General features: G+C 34.8%; 1 protein-coding gene across 1 annotated transcript; it reads left to right on the plus strand.

The window, feature by feature from the left end:
- The first annotated feature begins 2044 nt into the window (after window positions 1-2044).
- On the plus strand, window positions 2045-7214 carry LOC145562684 (WD repeat-containing protein YMR102C-like). The gene is made up of 8 exons (XM_081623052.1): window positions 2045-2362; window positions 2945-4148; window positions 4233-4323; window positions 4415-4572; window positions 4679-4730; window positions 5089-5168; window positions 5278-5371; window positions 5479-7214. The coding sequence occupies exons 2-8, from the start codon at window positions 3015-3017 to the stop codon at window positions 6015-6017; spliced, it is 2148 nt and encodes a 715-aa protein (XP_081479178.1). The 5' UTR covers window positions 2045-2362; window positions 2945-3014; the 3' UTR covers window positions 6018-7214.
- The last annotated feature ends 6811 nt before the right edge of the window (window positions 7215-14025 follow it).

The following is a 14025-nucleotide window of genomic DNA, read 5'->3' on the forward strand; positions in this document are numbered from 1 at the left end:
TCCTTGAATATATCAACTGGAAAAATGTACGAGGAAATGATTTAAAATTTAATATGGAAATGATGAACATGCTAATTTCTTCAGAACAACTAACCAATTCATAATGAGCACATGAACTCAACTGAAAACCAATAATTTAGAAGATGGTGTACATTATTTGTTGTATGGCCCATATTATGCGTAAATGTTCCTTTTTAATTAAGGGACATACATCAATTCATGCTATATTTCTCCCCCTCCACTACAATTATGCGATTCAATATGACAATATGGTTAGGTGTGCTTAGCATGTTCAATTCTTTCGGTATTTTTACATAAGGAGATGTACAAAACAATTCTTAAGGTAATAGGTAAAGAGTGTTGATTTACCCGACTAGTGAAATGGTCATTAAGGTATGACGATTAACTTTTAATGTTGCATGATCGAGAACTTGATACTTTTGAAAAACATTTTGAGATTTTGCTAATTCTAATACTAGACGATCTGATAATCATATCGAATTTTTAGTTACACCAGGGCCTGTTCTCTTCAGCTTATTTTCAGTTCAATTCCTAATTTTCTTCTCTCATAAAATAATCAGTTCAGTTCAGCTCAGTTCAATAAATCAGAATAAACCCTAAGTAAAATTATAATTAAGAAAACTTCGAAAAGAGTTAACACCATTTTTTTATTTGTAGTTTTTGTATACAAAGTAAATAAATAAATAAAATGAATAAAACTTTATTTGGTTGGTGAAAGTGAACATTTAAAAGCAAAAGAAAATTTCAGACTATAATTTGTGAGAAACTTAGGTCCCCGCAAGAAGTGTTGTATGTTGACCAATTAAGTAAGGCCATCCAAACTTAGAAATTCAAAGTCAAATTTGTTTACCAAAGACTTCACAAAAGGAAACTAGAGCAACCAACTCTTCATTTGGAATTGCTCTCAATTTTAAGCAAGAAATTTAAGAACCTTTGATTTATCTCTCCAATTTCATTGATGATTCGCAATTCAATTGTGATGTGTGCAACGTCAAATTTCCCAATCATGATACCATTTCATACCATGTCTTAAAGAGTTAAAGTGATGGATGTATTTTTGTTAAAAAATATTAATACTCCGTACTACCACAATCAGATGATCTTATTGTACAATGTAATGTTAGTCCTCTTTAGTTTATTTAATTTAGACTTATTCTAAACAAATTAATTTATTTATAATAAATTTAAAAAGTTTTGATTAACTCACTTCAATTAAAATAAGTTCAACATACAAATAAATAGATACAGTACAATAAAAAAAATAATAGTAAAATTATATAAGTTAAGACAAAATTAAGTTTTTTTTGTTTGTTTTTTTTTTTTTTTTTTTTTTTAAATCGAAGACAAAATTAAGTTAGATAAAACAAACTCATAGTTTTTTTTAAAAGAAAATTTTGAATATATAATACGAGTAATACATTTACACAAAGTTAAAAAGTAGAGAAATATTGATTACCTAAAATTAATAATAAAAAATGTACTCTTTTTTTCCCGGTGAAATAGAAGGAAAAGTACCAATAATACAAACTACAATATAAGCAAACTACCTAACAACAACGCAAACAAATGTAAAGCTAAGTGTCAAACTAGGCACACTTTATAGTGTTTATACTAATGTCAATTATCGCTCTATGTCAATAGAATAAACGCAAAATACGTTAGAATTTCATATCTCACGAGATGGGGAAATTAATATTTTCAACTTTCAAATTTAACATGTTGTACCTAAATACCATTAATAAATAATAATAAAAAAAAAAAAATCTCATGACAAGATATACAAGTGTTTACAACTTTTAAAGAGTATAATTTAAATAGTGGTAATTTTCTTACAAAATTTTGCTAGAGGTTAAATATATTGCCTTTCCAAATTGAATAGTTGTGCAATAAAATTGGAAAATTACTTGGGAGTTATTTTTTTATATATTTTTTTTTTTATTTTTTAAGTAGGGAAAAGTTGCGAGTAATTTATAAAACCCACACCTTCCTCTTTCTCTCTTGTTTCTTGGACCCTCCATTTTTCTCTCACTAAAAAAATTACGGTAAGAAAAAGCTTCCTCATATAAAACCAAAATAAATAAAGGAAATTAAAAATCCCTTTCTCCAAATAGTACTGATTTTCTAGTTTTTTTAATTACTTATTTATTTTCCTTTTTATTTTTCCCATGTACTATAATTTTCTATTTCCTGGTAGTTCTTCTGTATCATGCTTTGCTTTGGTTTGCTCTTTCTTCTTCTTTCCTGGAGCCATCAAGTTTCTAGATAGCTCCAAATTTCATCTTCTAAATGTTGGATCAACCTACTTCCTACTCTGATTTCTCGGCAAATTCATAATCTTTTTGTAAGATTCCTTCCCCCCCCCCCCCCCCCCCCCTTTAATTTCTGGCTCACATGTAATTAATTTTGATTTCTGGGTTGTTTTTGAGTGGAATTCAATTGAATTATAGGATTTTTGAAGTGGGTATTACTTTGATTTGAATTTCTGATGATGGGTTTTTTTAAAGGGTTTTTAGTTGATGGATTTTTTTTTATTTTTTCTAAGGGGTTATTTTACTGGAAAATGCAAGTAGGGTTTATATGATTTCAATTCCAATTTTAATTTTAAAAATTAAAACTTTTGAAAGTTTAATTATTGAGAAATTTGACCATTTCCAAATGTTGAGTGTTGCGGTGCAAAAAGACCAGGTTCAGTTAGTTTATTGGATCGGGATCCTTTGTTAATATTGATTGTGTTTTTGTGCTTATTTCTAGAATTGTTTTATTTGGAGCAAATATAATATTATTGGTGCAAAAATACTGGTCTTGGAATTTGTGTGTCTATATGTTGTTTATGAGAAATCAATTAGTGTTACTTTATTATCTGAATTTTATATAGTATAAAATTTTTGCTCATTTGGGAATTTCTTGTTTGGAGGAAATTCAGGAGTTTGCACATTGCCGAGGTTATATAATAAAGTTGGTTACTTGAGGAAGGGTTTGATGGGTTGAGGCTTATGCTCAAGCAAACAATGGATACTTGCAGTGATCCTGGTGAAAACCAGTTTTTTGATGCTCTTGAGGAGATTATTGATTCAGGTTCCGGTTCTGGTTCCAATTGTGCCAACGATTTCCGTTCGAGTTCTTCCCGTGAAGCTAGTTGTTCTGTGTCCAGTAGTGCACAATTTGATGTGTGGATACAAAATCCAGAAAGTGTTGAATCTCGTCGTAGTAAATTCTTTAATTGGTTGGGGTTTGATGTAAATAATAAGTTTTCTGGTGATTGTTCTGAAGAAAGTTGTGATTCTGAAATTGAGGTTGATAGGATTACAAATGTTAATGGTAATGAGCTGAGAAACAGAAGTTTTGAGTGTCAGCTTTCGTCGAGCAGGCGTCCTGTATCATTCTGTTCTTTTGATGATACAGAGCTGTCTGGAAATCTGACTCATAAGGAAAATGTAGATGAGGGATTGAAGGGCAATGTGGTTGTTGAAAACCACGAATCTCGTTCAGATGATACTGTCAGAGCACATCAGTCTGAGGGCAGTTTGAGCTCTTCTTCGTCGAGTGAAGGATTTTCACCTGTTGAGAATACAGAAATGAGCAGTTCAGTGGGGTCTACCAAGAAGGTGAAGAAATGGTGGTTGAACAGATTACGCAGCTTTAATTGTGTTATGGAGGGAGAACCTGAATCATGTAACTGTGATTCATCTGCTAGGGGAGGAATTCAGAGAGTGAAGGTTCATCAAACAAAGAAACAGTCAAAGGAACTTTCAGCCCTATACTATGGCCAGAACATCCAAGCTCATAAAGGCGCGATTTTGACAATGAAATTCAGCCCTGATGGGCAATTCTTGGCTAGTGCCGGGGAGGACAGAATTGTACGAGTGTGGCAAGTGGTGGAGGATGATAGATCGAATGAGATCGACATTCCGGAAATGGATCCATCATGTGTGTACTTTACAATGAACCATCATTCTGAATTGAAACCCCTCAACCATGATAAAGAGAAAAATGGCAAATTGAAGAAAACTTCTGACTCAGCCTGTGTGGTTCTTCCTCCAAAGGTGTTTCGGATATCGGAGAAGCCATTACATGCGTTTCAAGGCCATAGAAGTGAAGTATTGGATCTATCATGGTCCAAAAATGATGTAAGTGATTGCATATAAGGTATTGTATACTTTTTATTTATTGCTGTGACACTCGTCTAATTACATCTATTGCTTGAAATGCAGTGTCTCTTGTCAGCATCAGTGGATAAAACTGTTCGTTTGTGGCGAGTGGGAACCGACCATTGCCTTAGAGTCTTTCCACATAATAACTATGGTAATTTTTCAAGAATCTTGTTATATATATTGTGTTATGCAACTCTTGATTTTTATCATCTGCTTATTGAGTTAATTTGGTCTTGATGCAGTAACATGCGTTCAGTTTAACCCTGTTGATGACAATTGCTTCATTAGCGGGTCAATAGATGGGAAGGTTCGCGTTTGGGGAATATCTGATTGTAAGGTTGTCAATTGGACTGAGACTAAAGACATAGTAACTGCTGTGTGTTATCGCCCTGATGGCCAGGTACATTGTCTGTTTGCTGTCTGAAATATTTTCAAACTTATTTTTTAGTCTCAAAATGCTACCGATCTTCAATGAGGTAAACTTATAAATTGTGCTCCTTTATCAGGGAGGAATCATTGGGTCGATTGCAGGGAGTTGCCGTTTTTACAGCATATCAGGTACTAAATGTTGCTAGATACCTGTCCAGGCTGTTTTAAATGCAACTCTAATCATAATGTATTCCATTGGGTATGATGAAACTTGTATATATCTGCTTTCACAGAGTGTGATGAGTGCAATTATAAACAAATAATTTTGAAAATAGAAACTCAAATAGAAACTCGATTACTGATTTAACTGATTTAATTTTGGTATAGAGGATGTCTAAGATAGGCTAGTTAAGCAAAGTATGTATATCGCTCCTGATAATCATGTAGTGGTGAAACTTTAGTCTTTTCGTTAGGTGGTTAAAGTATTGTCTGGAGGATTTAGTTTTTGAAAGAGATTTGTTGAAGTGTGTTCCCTTCTGTGTTTCAGATAATCAATTGGAGCTAGATGCTCAGATCTTTTTGCACAATAAGAAGAAATCATCTGGGAAACGGATAACTGGTTTTCAGGTATTCATCCTTTCTTGGTTATTACCAATTTCCCCTTCTATTATAGAGTATATTCTATTCGTTTGGAATAATCTGTCATGGTTCTCATTAAAAAGTTTCTTCTATGCAGTTCTTTCCTCAAGATCCAAACAAAGTGATGATCTCATGTGCTGATTCACAAGTTAGGATTCTTCAAGGGGTGAATGTGATTGGAAAATACAAGGGTGAGTTCTTCATTAGACATCCAGTTTTTTGGCAGGACTTATAAGTGTTTTAAAACAGTTCATAAGTTCCTTAATTGATTTGTATTCTTTTCCCTTCTATTCTCCAGGCCTTCGAAGAACTGGTGCTCACTGCACAGCATTTTTCACTGCTGATGGAAAGCATATAGTTGCTGCATCTGAAGACTCCAATGTCTATATTTGGAAGTGTAATGATCAGGACTACACCAAATCTTCACAGACAAAGAAGATTAAGTCTTCTGAGTGGTTTCTTTCCAATGCGTCTGTTGCACTACCTTGGCCAGGGCTACAAAACGATGTCAACAGAACTCAGTGGCGCGATGGTGCTTTTAATGGTTTGCCTCATGGTTCGCGCCCTTACTTTTCTCCGCCTCATTTCTCATGTAGGCAGGATTTCTTCTTAGAGCTGTATCATCCTAAAGGTTCCGCATTATGGCCCGAGGAAAAGCTTGTCTCCCAAAGCCGTTCTCCCAGTTTAACATCTTCAATGCACAAATCTGAGTACAGATTTCTGAAAACTTGTCAGAGCAGATCTGATTCCAATGCCTGGGGGATGGTTATTGTAACTGCTGGATGGGATGGCAGGATCAGATCATTCCATAATTATGGATTACCAGTACCCCATTGAAATTCCTGGTTTTAACAATATTTCAGGAGTTGGAAAAATACAGTGGGGTGCATCGCGCTTTCTGGTGGGTCCATGCCAGATATCTCCGCTTAGCCTCTTGCTATAATGCGATGCTGAGGTTAACCACCTATTACGGATGCTAATCACGGGCAAATCCCAACATAATCATATGATTCTTCCATTCATTTACCATGAGAATTTAGGGCGAGGTGGCCCAGAAAGGAGCAATTCATGTGCTTAATTTTGGCTATTTGGGATTGCATATCCATGTGATAGGAGCATATTTAAGCTTTGTGGGGTCTTTGAGTGGAACCTCTTTTGATATCTTCCTCTTAAAATTGTGTGGAAGTTGATTGCAAAGCTGGTGGGTTTTATCCCTGGGAGGAGGAAATTTTTGGAGTGGGGAAGCCTCAGCCTTTATGCTATATTGGCTGTTATAGAATGATTTAAATTCGCCTGTCCGCCATTTGGATGTTGTCCCCATGGTTAGGCCCAGGCACATTTGGGTTTAAGAAAAAATTTAAAAGAGCTGGTGGGGTTCAATGGGGCTTGGCTCATCGGTCCGTTGCTAAAAAGTGGAGATCAACCCATGTTCCTGTTTGGTTGCAAGTCAACATCCGGCATTAGTATACAAGTGTTCAAGACGAGAGAGCAAGAATGACATTTTTCAAGCTGTAGGTAGGAGGAATGCAGCATATAGTCACTGCTATCTGCTGGTAAATATACCCTTTTTCGGGTTAAATAGAGAGTCAAATATGTGTGTTTAGGACAATTACTGACATTTTATGTACTAACACCATAGTTTAGGATTTACTAGATCTATCAGGTTAGATCTTCGGTCTATGCAAATTGTAAGTTAACTTGTGTAAATGAATTCTTTTTTTTTTAGGTCACCCTCCTACCCTTTCGGGTCATGTAAAGGCACAATGGCCTATACAACAATTAAAATGGGGGAGGATTCGAATACTGGATCTAATGTATCCAATATCCCGGTCTATATATGAAGATGAGAGTGTACTTGGTCTATTTGTATCGCCTTACTTCTCAAAGAAAATAGATAATGATGTTTTTTGATATGCTCTCGCTCTTGCATTGGTAAATTTATCAATATTCAGCATCATTCCTCTATTCGAGTATTCGACTAAGCTATAAGCCTCATTCATTACTTTGCCTATCAGAATTCAAAGGCGTGTAAGCGAGATCCTCATTAAACTCGTGCTGCCTTCAAAGAACTCAGCCACAAGTATTTCTGTTTCGCTCGAAAATGAACATGTCGCAGGAAATTCTTCTGCATGGGGCGTTACGGGCTAGTGTAAAAAAAAAAAAGGTTGGAAATTTTTAATCATCTTTTTAAAGCCGACTTATACAAAGATCTTTCACAAGGTTGAAAACATCTTAGCAATTTTCTGACAAAATGTGCAGCAATTGTCTTTAAATCTATCACAATCCTCTGATTTTATGTGTTATTTTTTAAAAACTGTCCTGTTTATATAAATGAGATACTCTTATATAACTGGAGATAAATGAGGTAATAGTTTTAGGCTTGTCAAATTCTAGTTGCCTAACTTTATTTAGGTCTGCTACCTACTTGCAATGAAATGTCAGACTTTCTAAACGCTCTTTTTAGACACAATTTATGTTAACGGCAAAGAAGCATGGAGCAGCAAGCACCAAGCACCAAGCTGTTTTGTGTTCACTGGCACTTTGGCTAGTACATCTCCGACAGTGTAGTATACGAGTGCAGCCGTGTTGGGCCGTGTAGGCATCTTACCATGAGTGGTTGATTCGCGCTCCAAGAAACGAGGCGTAGCAACTAGCAACTAAACCGGAAAAAGTATTGTGTGTGACAAATCGCACACAACGCAACATAAATGTGTTCTTGTATTTACATTTAATCATAAACTTGTATGAGTCTTCACCAAAAAAAATAAACTTGTATGAGTAAAACTAATACGAGAATGCTAGCGATCATTAAAATGTTACCGTGGTTACATATGTTAGCAAATACTTGCATCAATGCTATTGTAGCAATAAAGGAACATATTTGGACACAGCATGATACTACTTGTCTACTTCAAATTCTATTTCAATAGCATTATTATGTAAAACTCATCCCTTTGTCGTCATAAATAATACAAGTAGGATAGTAGAATTTGTTTTATACACCCGAGTGGTCCGTACACCCAACTAACCCAAGGTTAGTTTTTGCTCTTCAATTAACGATTAAATGAAAAACAATCATCAAAATGAGAACAAAATACTCACGGGTGTACGGTGCACTTGGGCACATATAACTATCTCTTGTAGAATAGTTAATATTGCCGTTGTTGTTACCTCAAAATTACTTGATTATCAATGTATCCGTAACAAATTGCAAGAACCAAAAAAATTAGTTACACTAAGTAAATATAAGAAGACAAAACTACAAACAGTCTTTATAACTTTGTCGTCATAAACAGTCTTTAAGATTGACAATGACTATTGAACAATCACACTAACACATTGTACGGAATATGTAATTAGACCAACTGTGAAGATTTCAACGCGTATGAGTGAATGACATGGCAAAAATTAATAGAGTATTATGTTCATAGAATAAGAAACTTTGTAACCTTCTTTTAAACCTATCTACCAAACAGGGATTATCAATGGTTATGGTAAAGATTCGTACATCATTCTCATAAGACGATCTTGATAATGTCGACGGTGAAACAGTTAAAATGAGATTTTAGTAAATTTGTGTTAATGTGTATTAAAATGAACGAAAAAGTATTTCAGAACTTTTTTTTCCCTTTATCTGATCTAATTTAAACTCTCCTTTTTTTCCTTATCTTATCCAATCTACACTCTTATATTTGATATAATCTGAAATAAGTAGAAAAAAAACCTTAAATAAGTGAACTAAACGTAAAGTTATTATAATGAAATACATTCCTCAAGACTCCTAATGATCTTTTTTTTTTTTTTTTTTTTTTTTTGTACAAGTCATATAGAGAATTACAAAAGGTAGACATGGTACATAAAATTTGATCCCATGTCTAGAGTACTTTGTAGTTTTGTAAAATGTATACTATTCGGTATATAGTTGGGCTAATGTAAGACCATGAATTGACACAAACAAAGTCTAGGAATTCATTTATGAATTATGATTTATTAATTATGATTTGGCCAGTTGGATGAGGATCCATCATCCATGTAAAAATGGGCTGCAAAAAGACGAAGTAAGGGTTATTTAGATCAACTTCTCTCACCAACCTTAATAGCAAGAGCCATCATTTGTTGTCTTGTTCCATAACCATTGAAACCCGAAACGTCAAGTCGAAAAGCTGTCTTATGTACACCCGTATCATGTTAATGCTAAGGTGAGACAGCTTAAAAATAAAAAAAACCATAAAAGAGCTTTGCCAGATGCCTCAATCTGCAAATGATAGGTCCATTATCATTTCATTTTGGAGTATTACGAATGTGTGCTAAATGAATGTTAAATCTAGAACGTTGGATACAAATGTGCTTTTTTCCTTGAATAGCTTATGCTAAAGAGCCTGATCCTCATAACCCTACCAGGGACCATCCGAGAGCTGGTACCTCTCCACTTGTAGTGTACTCATAAGACGCTAAGATCATTATGAAGATCAATCTAACAAGATACAGTAAAATGGAACACAGAGGCATACTTAATGTATTAATCTGGTTAAATAGCTATCTACCCGGCATAAGTTCTAAATGACTAATGACTATCTACCAAGACTCTTAAGAGCTTGCGTCTTAACTTGGAGAAATTGAATCCTATTTAAGCTGAAACAGTTGCCATCTTCAAGAGTATCTGAAGGACTATTATGATGGCCATAGGTCTCCATTGCTATGGAAGTGAACCTTCCTATTGAAGGAAATCGTTCTTGGCTATACTAGTATTTATGACTGTCGTGAGAGAGTGCAAACATAAATTCGATTTATAGTGTCTTTACCAGCTAATTTCACCCCTGTTTTGTGAGTCAACAACTGGCTAAGCAACACAAGGTGTAATGATATAGACATATTGAGTAGTACAACCTTTCCAACTCATTTCTGGTAAATTGACCCAACAACCTGGGATTTAAATCTACCAACATTTTGGAGTGATCAAATTATAAAAGACACTGCACTAGGAGGAAAATCGTACTGTGAAATGATGCATCTGATTGTGATGCAGTTCGGCTTTCTCAATCACCCATCTAACAGTTTATGAAGCCCAAACCCAGGGTGTCTGAGTTTTACACAACACAGGACAAATCTATTTGTTTGACAATGTTTGTTAATCAATAGACTCCTTTTAATTAATGCCAAAGCCCACCTCCCCCACAAATCACATATCGTGCCATCTAAAACTTTAAGAACAAACTACTGTATCATTTCTTGAAAAGATATCCTACGCAATGCAGCACAAAGTATTGCCTGCAATGATGCGAAAAACAGTGCTGAAGCATAAATTAGAACAAAATGTAGGTGTGTTATTAATTTCCTATGAGAGGTGATCGGTAATACTTGACAAACAGTCCCAAACTCCCAAGAGTTGCACCAAATCTACCAGGGTTGCCCAAGCTACTGGCTGATAACTAAAATTTGGAATTTAATCAAGGGAATACTCCTACATGTTAATGTAATAGCTCTCCAATGCCTGAACATAACAAAAAACCCAAAGTGAAGAGCGAGTGTAACTCTATTCCAAATTCCTTGAGCTCCGGCTTGATTACCACAATAACCAGAATATTCCTAACAGCTTAATTTTTCCATCCTAAGATCACCTTTTAAATACCTCTAATCTTGTAGACCACAGTTACAGGCTATTTTAGCTCCAAAATACAATCAAGATCCCAATTTTTCTTATCCTAGGCGAGATTCACCCCTGATTATATCATCAATGCTAATGTCACCAGTCCACAAGAATAAAATTAAGTTCCTTTAGGGCCTTAGGTAATCCATATTATAGTAGCTTCAACTACCATATGCATATTCCCACACTTATCACTTACCATTCATAGTATAATATCTTTGATCAGAAAACATTTCAATATCCAAATAAAAACAAAACTGTTGTAATGAAGCAAGACTGATGACAAAATTTGGGCATGCTAAAATTTTCATCTCCAACCACAATGAACCCAAAAATATGGAAATAAGGCCTAGAAGCTTTGCTAAATACAAGCCAAAATAGATAAATAATCAATCTTTAGCAAGTACCTCTTCAATCTCTAATCATCATGATAATTCACACTATTCATTCCACCAAACTCATCAACCAAACAACTTAATAAGAGGTGTATGCACAATGCACTCTCTCTTCCACACTTAATAGGCGTATAGGCCACATTTATTTTGAATAGCCCAAAATATTGGGCCACGCAATATTTTTAGTAGGTCTTTATCAATGTTCACATTTTAAGTTCAACTGAATAAATGTAAAAAGCAAGAAAATGAAATATAGTACAAAGAATGAAGAAACAAAATCATCCAAAAGATAATTACAGAGTTATGGTGTAGATCGTAAGAAAGTGGGTTAAGGGCCTAATTTCCAAGGTTTAGTGTGTATAGTGTAATTCCACTATCTTTCTCGTTCTCAAATATTCTAGCTGAGATCATATTGTTGTATTTTTAAAAGGAATGGAATTTGAAGTCATCAATGTCATTCGTTTGTGTGGTACTCTTATAAAAGAAGGTATAGGAAGAAAGGGAAGAGTATGCAGTAAACATCAATAAAAAAAAAATCGTGATTCAAATTGAACAAAACGAGCATAAACATCACAAAAATCCTACAAAATTCAAAAGGATGATCAGATTACCAAAACCATAAACAATACCCAAACTAGGAAAAGAACCACTTACAAACTTCGTCATCCTCCACTTCAAAGGCTTTCATGGGAAGTGTTTCTTCTTATTTTTTTCTTAGCTTATAATTCTTAAAAACATTTAAAATATCCAAAATATATACATCAATGATGTAAAAGCAATTCTCATATTATTTGTGATTTCATTAGCAAAATGGTTCAATTCATGGATGAGCAGAGTATAGATTAATGCAAAATCTGGATATCAAATAAATTTCAAACATTATATTTGATTTAATCGAGGGGTGAACGTTTTGCCCAAACAACTCATTACTATTAGTTTATCATCACCCCCCTCAGAAACAACTTCCCATAAGAGGTCAGATTTCTTCATTCTTTCGTTACTGTATTTAATCTTCAGATGAAACTCAAACATAGTTTCAACAAAACAAAAAACCTTGATTGAGAAAAGCCAAGACGGGTATACCTATGATTTAATTTAGGGAAAGAAAACTCCCTCTGTAGTTTGTCCCATCAAGATTGCCCAAAACAGCTCTTTCACTTTGTTAAAAGTTAATGCAAGGGAAGGTAGTCAAAGGTACATGGGGAAAATTCAATGGGACAACTAGAAAAGAGAAATGGGGAAAACCTAGTGGATCGGATACAATCAGGTTTAAAAATAAAATAAAACATAATTGAATTATTTCTTGAAAATCACACCTCAACATTGGGGAAAACAGAACTACATACAAATACGAAGAGCACAAACTTCACCTCACTTAATCCTCAATGAGATATCTCAATTAAACAGCTTAGATCAAATGGGAAGACTGGGAGAGAATCGATGGAGGGAAAGGTGTAAATGAAGCAAAGAGCAAAGTAAAGATCACCTCGATGTAGATCATAGGGTACTTCAGCTCCAAAACTATCAATAAATAATGATCCCAAAATTTTTATCCTAGAATCCTAAATTTACACGAAAATTTACTCTAAATCATCATACGTAACGCAAGAGTAGATAAAAGTTTACTTTTGTTGTGATAGTGGCTTCAACTACCATATGCCTATTTACACGAACTATTTGATGATCAAAGGGTAAGTTGTTGAAATAAATAATCAAAATCCAATCTCAAAAACCCTAGCAGAAGATAGACAAAAGATTTTAGCTTCAACAACAAAGACTTTGCTGGTCCGCAATCGCATTCTACAACAAATAACATAACCAACAACATAGCTAATCCCCCCAATCATCTCACTAACACCAATCAATCAAATAACTAAGTATACACTATACATAATAGAATACCGTTCAAATAAATCTCACTCGGTTTCTAACCGATGTGTCAGATTTAATCAGGTGGTTATATCTTTAAGGAGTTGAGTTATAAATTCTCATAGCTATCTTTCACTAATTAGAACTTAAAACTCTTGTAAATTAGAATCTAGAAAGCGGCAATTATCTTGGACTATTTCAAAATAGCAATGTAGTACATAATTCAGAAATCAATGGAGTACCAAGAAGATTCAACACTAATAAAGCAACATCAAAACTCGTCTATAGGCAAAAAATCGAACGAGAACACAGCGAAATCATAAACCTTGATCGAGGAAATACCTATGATTTCATTTAATAAAGCATACTTGTATATAGCAGTAACATACAATTGATCAAGTTTCAGATCAACATATTCTTAATTCACAAGGCATAACACTTAAAAAAAGAAAATTAATCGAATTCTTTCTTCAACATCACACCTTCAACATTGTAAAACAAAAGGAGAATGAAAGAACTACATACAAACATGACGAACACGAGCTTCACCTCACCAGACCCCACCTCATCTCATCTCACCTCACCTCACCTCACCACCATGAAAGATCTCGAATCAACGGCGGAGATCAAACGGGAAGCGAATCAACGGAGGGAGAAGGGTTAGATGAAGCATTAATGGCGGAACGAGGAGCAGGAAGAGCGAAGCGAGGATCATCATGACGAGTAGAATGGTTGAAGATTAAGCCGCGATCCATGGCGTCTTCTTCATCGTCGTTGTCGGAGGTGCTGAGATTGATGCAGGAGCATCGTTCGAGGGAGGTGAAGAAGGCGGAGACGACGCTAGCGCCGACGTAGTTGGCCACCATGAAAAGCTTGCCGGTGGGAGTGGTGGTGGTGGTGGTTATGGCGGTGTTTTCCTCCATTGATGAATGTT

Source organism: Chenopodium album, chromosome 10, assembly GCF_948465745.1.
Source record: "Chenopodium album chromosome 10, dcCheAlbu1.1, whole genome shotgun sequence".
In the NCBI taxonomy this organism is placed as follows: domain Eukaryota; kingdom Viridiplantae; phylum Streptophyta; class Magnoliopsida; order Caryophyllales; family Amaranthaceae; genus Chenopodium; species Chenopodium album.